The sequence below is a fragment of the Chanos chanos genome, chromosome 9 (genome assembly GCF_902362185.1).
Source record: "Chanos chanos chromosome 9, fChaCha1.1, whole genome shotgun sequence".
In the NCBI taxonomy this organism is placed as follows: Eukaryota; Metazoa; Chordata; class Actinopteri; order Gonorynchiformes; family Chanidae; genus Chanos; species Chanos chanos.
Genome location: NC_044503.1, coordinates 18,029,177 through 18,037,684, shown reverse-complemented (window position 1 = coordinate 18,037,684; position 8,508 = coordinate 18,029,177). Strand labels below are relative to the sequence as shown.

At 38.6% G+C, this 8,508-nt stretch overlaps 1 protein-coding gene across 1 annotated transcript; it reads left to right on the top strand.

Annotated features, from left to right (window-relative positions):
- The first annotated feature begins 4,344 nt into the window (after positions 1-4,344).
- Positions 4,345-7,945, top strand: tas1r2.2 (taste receptor, type 1, member 2, tandem duplicate 2). The gene is made up of 6 exons (XM_030784744.1): positions 4,345-4,481; positions 4,695-4,992; positions 5,197-5,922; positions 6,127-6,339; positions 6,497-6,617; positions 7,011-7,945. Exons 2-6 carry the CDS (start codon positions 4,723-4,725, stop codon positions 7,943-7,945), a joined length of 2,265 nt encoding a protein of 754 aa, XP_030640604.1. The 5' UTR covers positions 4,345-4,481; positions 4,695-4,722.
- Positions 7,946-8,508: the final 563 nt, after the last annotated feature.

The following is an 8,508-nucleotide window of genomic DNA, read 5'->3' as shown; positions in this document are numbered from 1 at the left end:
TCTTGACAAGTATTGTTCTTAGCCCTCACACACTTTGTAGGATCGAAGGACAAACATGTTTTCTGTACGCTAAAATCATTAAAAGCCTGTACTGCATGCCATTTAATTTTTATAAGGCCCTAGATTTGAAAAAAAAGGGCAAAATGCCTAAACAAGAATGACAGTGAGGGGTACTACAAACCCACATTTTTCAATCAATATGATATCAATCATTTTTTTTGTGCAAATACAATCTTTTATTAATTTTGTTCCAGTATTTGAGGTCTCTACCACCAATGGACATGAAGATATTATGAATAAAACAAGGCCTGGTAGCATTATTTGGTAGCATATTTCATAGGACCAAAATGGTATGTGGGGGAGCTAGTAGGAACATGAAAATGTACATGGAAATTGCTTGATGTATGGTTATTAAGGGTACAAAGTGCCAATGGCCTTCCATTTTTCCTTCATACAAAAATAGACACAAATTTGAGAGATATTTTACCTATGGCAGAAAAACATCCATTTCAGGATTATATTTTTTTGCCACAGTATCTCAATGAATCAGTGAGTAATGAAAAATAGGGATTCCACTTATCAAGAAACACCAAGCATGCACCTAATTCAGTCCTGTTGTTCAAGTTATATGTTATTACATGTGATTACATCACATGTAATTTCTGGTACATAATTTGCTGCATTGCACATCATTTTCCAATTAATGTTCGAGACTCAGACACAGTCTCTATGTTTAAGTCAAGGCTGAAAACTTATCCGTTTAGCCAAGCCTTTTGCTAATAGCTCTTTACTAGGCAAAGGAGCAGATCTGGAGGGTTCTCGGGCATAAAATGTTTGGTGAACTGGGATGTTTGGATGCTGTCGCCCCCCCACTCTAACATGTTCACTCAGGTTTGTTGACGATGGAGTGGGTGGCTGCCTTGTGTCCCAGAGTGCCATCATGTCCGTATTACCTTCTAGCTCTCCCTTTTAACTATGCTGTACTAGCTAGTCTTGCTGGAGTCTGTGCCTGCACTCAGCACACGATGTATATTTTCCCTTAACCATTATGTGGAAATGAACATCTAACAATGTCTCTCTCTCTCTCTCTTTTTCTTTCTCTCTCTCTCTCTCTCTATCGAGCCACACATACTACTCCTGAGACACCAGTGATCCTGACTCCTCCCGCCCTGTGGACCGATCCATCCTGGTGTTATCATCTTTCATCCCCCTGTCAGCCTCCTGTCAGCATCGCCATCCCCTTTGTTCATGCCCCAATTTACTTTCAATTGTAACTGCCCACGTGGTCGGCACTTATTGCACACCTGTCTGGCCAAGGAGGGGTCTCCTCTCTCTGTGGTCCTTGTCAAGATTTCTCCCATTTTCTCATTTCCCTTTTGGGTTTTTGGGGAGTTTTTTCTTGCCCGCCATGAAGATTAAGTCAGGGGGTGGCGTCCTGTTTTGATTTGACTGTTGTGGCCTGTAAAGCCCTTTGAGACTGTAAACAGTGATATTGGGCTCTAAATAAACTTGAACTTGAACTTGATTTTCAATTAATTTATTTGACTTTTTTATTGAGTATCGTATTCTCTTTTAAATATGGGATATACAATTTAACCACTCCATTGAATATAGCACAGAATATATCAGAGTTAATACCTCTTCTATAATGAGGCCCTGATAGTCAAGAATATAGCTTGCATTAATGACCTATAGTAAAATGTGCCTATAGAAAACATGTATTTCTTTACTCCAGTCAATATTTCAGAGGCTGGGACACACATAAGTAGATATAAGAAGCTCCTTCATTATGGATGTTTTTTTCCTAGAGGTAAAACAATGCCTTTAGCTATGTGTATTTATCTATGAAGGGAACATGGAAGGACATTGGGACTTTGTACACTAAATGACCAAACATTAAGCTACTTCCACATACATTTTCATGTTCCTACTAGCTACCCCACATACCATTTTGGTCCTATGAGAATGACTGAAAAATGCTAACATGCCTTGTTTTTTTTTATTCTTAATAACTTCATGTCCATTAGTGGTAGAGACCTCAAATATTGGCACAAAATTAATAAAAGATTGTATCTGCAGAAAAAATAATGATTGATTTCATTTTGGTGCAAAAAAATAGGTTTATAATACCCTCCATATCACTCTCGTTTAGGAATTTTGCACTTTTTGCCAAATCTAGGGCATTATAGAAACTCAATAGGCATGCAGTATGAACTTTTAATGGTTCAGTCATACTGAGAATATACTTGTTTTCCATCCTACAAAGTTTGTTGAGGCTAGGAGTGATACTTTTCAAGATATTACTGCCCAAACATGGCCTCCCAGATAAGGTGTTTTTGAGAGTGTAAAAATGAGAAAATATCAAGGGCCAAAAAAATATAAAAACATTGGAATTGAGCAAAAATATTTTACAGGCCTTGGCTTTGGGACCCAAGCATTATATAGACAAACTTTGAACTTTGAAAATCTGAAATGGTGCTGCAGCCACTTTCCTGGACTCTGTTTGATTTGACATGGAATGACCCATATACTTATCAATTATAATAGTTGCTGGACCTGCTCTGGTAATTAAGTTCTGGGAGTGCTCTGGAAGTGCTCTAGAAGTGAGTTCATTATACTGAGAAAGAAAAACACTGTTGGCAGAGTTAGTCTGTGATTATGTAAGCAGATCACAGATATGTATTTTTTTTATCTTTTTCATCTTTACAAGTAGGGATAAGTTGTGAGACAGTGTTAGTGAGAACTGAGAGCTGCACTAACACTCACTAACAACAACACTGATCCAAAGCATTATACAACCCTCTCACATATTGAGAAGAAAGTCAAGAGTGCAAATGTCTTTGAATGGTAGATAAAAATCCTAGACCGATAGGCAGCTTGCTGTAGTGTTTGCCTTTTTCGTGTCGTTGGCTGGCTGCTTTACTTTGCCTTGAATGAATGACTAGTTCTAAGCCCACAGACTCTAGTCACAGTGAAAGAAAACGTATGATCCATGATGCAGCATTTTTTAACTCCCACCTCAACTGAGACCCCACCTGTCTGGATGAATCATCAGTAACTGCAGCAGAAAAAACACAGAAACCTGACAATGACCATTCCACAGCCTTGAGCCAGACAGTCTGTAGAGAGAGAGATCAGTAAGGGGAGAGGGGATAAGGACGGTTTCAGTGGTGTCTGAGGAAAGTCAGTGAGTGGTAGCATTGAGGCTAGCCCAGTTTAGCCCAGATGAAATGTAATGTCTGTTTCTCTGGATGCCCATAATCTCACTACATTTGTTTGCAGTTGCTGTGTAAAATAAACAACATCCTGAGAACAAACAATGGCAAAATGCAGCCCATCACACATCATACTTCCTTTCGGATGTGTCTGAAACCTTGTATGTTCAACACCAAAAACAGCACTGAATTCAGATGTGAGGTTTCAACATTAAACACCAGTGCAGAACAAATAATCTCCAGAAATGGCTTTATTCACTTATTTTACTGGAGTAGTTTTTAACTATCTTGACAAAGTTCTCTGTTTCCTGCTCTGTCAGTGCTGCAGTGCTTAAGTGTTTTTTTAATGTGGTAAACTAGCCATATCTGTCATTTCTAACAGCTGTTTGTCTCCATGGCCACCTGCTGTTCCATGACAGACAGGTGCTGTGGCTTTTACTGGCATAATTTACATGGATGCTATGCATAATAAGCCTGTCATGCATGATGCAAGGGATATGGAAACAGTCAGAGGAACAGCAAGACAGAAAGAATGTGAAATGTAGAGTTTATTTAAAAACAAAAACAAGACAATTCAAAAACTACAAAGCTTCAAAAAAGAAAAAAAAAATCAAACTAAAGAAACTCAGTGGGCCCAAGGCGCAAGGCAACAATCTTTCTCGCTCTCGCTCTCTCTCTCTCTCTCTCTCTCTGTCTCTCTCTCTCACACACACACACACACACACACATAAATCATAAATTCACCTTTTTAAAATTTTTTTTAAAAAAGCTTATTTTGTGTGTGAGAGCTTCATGCACGTGATATGTCATAATGTAATATGTCTGTATGTCTGCACACAAGCAGATATGTCATAATGTAGTATGTCTGTATGTCTACACACAGACATGTCATAATGTAATATGTCTGCATGTCTACACACAAACAGACATGACATAATGTAACATGTCTGTATGTCTACACACAAACAGACAGAGGATTTACATAAAAATGGTTTATGCAAATCAAAACATGTAAAGTACTGTGTTGAACAACAAATTCTCAGTTCTGAACAACAAACAATAAATCAGATACCATGCCTTTGCCATGATGCGACATCTCATGCTTTCTGTCCTTCTATGGAATTTTCTGAATTTGTTCTGTGTCAGGTGCGTTGGCTCATCTGAGTTCAGCCTGCAGGGAGATTACTTACTGGGAGGTCTCTTCCCCATTCATGATGTACTTGGCCTCGTGTCTACCTCTTCCCCTGTGGTTTTGGAGTGCTCCAAGTAAGTCCAAGTAAGAATTTACTCATTTATGCTCCATGAGCAATGAAAAGAACCTCAGAGTATCGGAAAAGTTCTGCTATCAAAATATGATACAATACATTTTATTCTCTCTAAAGAGTAATACATAGATCGTAGCTGTGATTTAAAAAAAAAGACTGTAAAGATATCCTACCACATATTGATTTTGTTACATTGTGTTTTTGCTCTTTACAGGCACTCCCTTTCCAAGTCTGGCTATCAGATGATGCAGGTGATGAGGTTTGCCGTTGAGGAGATTAATAACTCCACTCTGCTCCTGCCAGATGTTTCACTCGGCTATGAAACATATGACTACTGCTCAGACACACGGAACTTCCCAGCGGTCTTTGATTTCTTTTCTTCTAAGGGATTGATAAAAGTGAAAAGAAGGTTTGATGACCACCAGCCTAAAGTGATCAGTCTTACAGGTCCATATGGAAGCACTAGAACCATAACTATAGCACCACTGTTTATGCTGGACCTTATTCCAATGGTAAGTATTACCATTTATTCAGTCCTCATATTCAATCTTACATTTTACGATTTTTTTTCTTTGTGTATCATAGTTTATAAAAAACTTGAAATTTAAAATGAATTTTGAGAAACTCTGCTTATAAAACGTGCGTGGATCTAACATAAACATATTCAGTCCTCAATTCACAAACTGAAGCAATATCTATTTCTCTCGTGTTTATAGGTCAATTACGGATCGTCCAGCTATGATTTGAGTAACAAACGACAATTTCCTTCTTTTCTAAGGGCTGTACCCAGCAACAAAGATCTGATACAGATCATAATTAATATCATTCAGTGGTTTCGATGGAACTGGGTGGCCTTCATTGGGAGTCAGGACGACTACAGCCAGGACGGCCTAAATCGGTTTTATAGCAAAATTAAGGAAACTGGTATTTGTTTGGCCTATCAGGAGTCGTTAGGCAAAAAGTCGAATTACAGGGAAACGCTTAACAAAATAAAGATGCTTAACGTAAACGTCATTGTCATTTTCGCTGTGACTCAGTACGCTGAGGAATTCATCAAAGCAGCCATACAGAACAATATCCGAGACAAAGTCTGGATAGCAGGAGAGACCTGGTCAATGAACCAGCAGCTTCCCAGAGAGCCAGGAATCGAAAGGATTGGTACAATTATAGGAATTACAGAGAGATTGTTAACTTTACCTGGATTTAGTGACTTTATCTACAAATCTCGGGGTGAGATGACGCATCTTCACTCATCAGCAGAGGCCTGTAATCAGAGTTGTGAAAAATGTTCAAGTCTGAGTCCAGAGGATATCATCAGCGAAAACCCAACGTTCTCCTTTGCCATCTACTCAGCTACTTATACAATGGCACACGCCTTGCATAAAGTGCTTCAGTGTGACACACACCAGTGTGACAAGAATAAAACCGTTTATCCTTACATGGTAATTACGTTTGCTCGAATGTGGCAGATGTTTTCGTTTTAACACAAGAATGTTTCTTTACACCATCTAATTTTAGAATAATTTTAGCGACCGTTTAGGTAAAAAAAATCTCCAATTTCTCTGGATTCATCTTTTGAGTAATGTAATGTCATAACGACACAGAAAGACCAGTCTGATAAGACCTTTTTAAAACTTCGTTTCCAGCTCCTAAAAGTAATGAAGAAATCTGATTTCCCCCTGCTTGACCGTCATGTAAGGTTTGATGAAAACGGCGATCCACCGGTCAGTTATGCTATAGTGCTGTGGCTTGTGGACAGGAATCCACCTGAATTTCAAATGATCGGCACATATGATACATATCCGCGCATGCATTTCAATATCAACAGTTCTCTTGTACGTTGGACTAAGAATGGCTCCGTAAGTATCTGTATATATTAGGCTATTTAGGATTCACTCAAAGCCTATGTCATTCGTTATCATGGATTTATCAATAGCATTGATATTAGAATTGTATTATAATGTCACATATTAATGACAATTTTGGTCTGTTTTTTGTTTTTTTCGTTCTGTTAAGGCACCATTCTCAAACTGTTCTGTTGAATGCAGTGAGGGTTTTATGAGGAGACAAGATGGATTTCATGAATGCTGTTTTCAGTGCCAGATCTGTCCGCCGAACACCAGCATCAACAGTTCGTGTAAGTTGATCAAGGAAAAAAGTATGTCTGTTTGAAATCAGAAACTTTTCCATCCCCCTTGAAGTAAAAGTAAAAGACTGAAGTGGAGATCTGTGCCAAAAAAGGAACAAAACATTAAAGTAGACTATACAGTGGCTACTACAAAAATATGAATATTTTAACTTGTTTTAATAAACACAGAGTTCATTTTTTCAACCTCTGTGTAAGAACTGCTACTCAGCCCTTGGCAACGTGCTGACAACCATATGTGTTTATGATGTTCTGTAAATCAAGATACATGTAAGACCTTGCATACTAATCTACATATACCAAGGTTGATCTTGTTTCAGATATATGAGACATTTGACCCTTACGTCCAGTCTTGCTCTTTTTAATTAATCGTATGTGTTTCAGTGGATCCGTACACCTGCACACCATGCAGAAAAGAGGAATGGTCTGAAGAGGGAAGCACATCCTGTAAGAAGCGCAGGATGGAGTATCTTCACTTCACAGAGCCGGTCTCAATCTTACTTATGTTTTTTGCCGTTCTCTTGATCGTTGTCTCCGTTGCTATCTCTATACTCTTCGCTTACAATTACAACACTCCAGTGGTGCGGTCTGCTGGAGGTAATATGTGCTTCCTCATGCTGGCCGGCCTGAGTGTCTGCAGCATCAGCGTGTTCTTCTTCTTCGATCAACCAACGGCAGCGCGCTGCGTAATGAGGGATCTCCCGTTTGTGTTTTTCTACACAGTAGTTATTTCTTGCATGGCTGTTCGCTCTTTTCAGATTGTTTGCATCTTCAAAATGGCAGCCAAGTTACCGAAAGCGCACAGTTGGTGGGTGAAACACAACGGCCAATGGCTTTTCGTTGGTTTGGCGTCTCTTATTCAGTTTATCGGTTGTGTGGTACGTTTCAGTGTTGGCAGTCCCAAACCATACAATGACGACACATCTTTTCAAGATCAGATTGTCCAGGGGTGTGACCTAGGGGCAACCACAACACTTGTTTTTGTTTCTTGCTTCACAGCATTACTTAGCGCTCTGTGTTTTGTATTCTCGTACATGGGCACAGATCTGCCGAAAAACTACAACGAGGCAAAATCAATCACCTTTAGTCTTCTCTTGTTCAGCCTTAGTTGGTTGACATATTTTACAGCATATTTGATGGTTCACACCAAATACATACAAGTCGTCAATGTCATTGCTCAGCTTGCCAGTTTATACTCCATTCTCTTCAGTTACTTCATACCAAAGTCATACATCATTATGTGCCAGGCTGAGAAGAACACACAGGAATACTTTCAGACAACTATTCAAAGTTACACGCAAACCATTAGCAGAATGTAGACGATGTCACTGATTATGCTTTAAAGATTTTAGATGATTTTTTATTTGTGTAATATTTTATGAATTATCATTAGGAGCTAGCCTATGTTTACCACTGCTGTTCTATTTTACTGCTTTGCCTTCTTTTTAAATGACTTTCTTCGGGCCAAGCTCCAAGAGTTTTTTTCTACATCAATAGTAAGGAAACTCAAAGTGTCTAATTCTGTCTAATAAATTGAAGAATAATCCATTATTTAGAAAATATTTTGAGAAAACTACTTCAAAGTTCCCCTCATCTCCTGTTAGCTTTTCTTTAAAAAATGGATGTTTAAGACGCAGCAGTTGTTATTTGGTTTCATTCATACAGCCATCACTGAAAAAGTAAAGGAATGGAAACAAGGTTAGGAAACATGTACAGGCAAGACTGAATTTGCATGTCCATGTCCTTTGTTAATTTATTGATAAAGGTGGCTTTTGCCTTTTGTCTGAACCCATTAAAAACATTATGCTGCACATGAAAGTGTCTATTGGCTTGAGGTGTTTCTATATTTGTCATTAGAATATGACCCTTGCATCACTGTGCA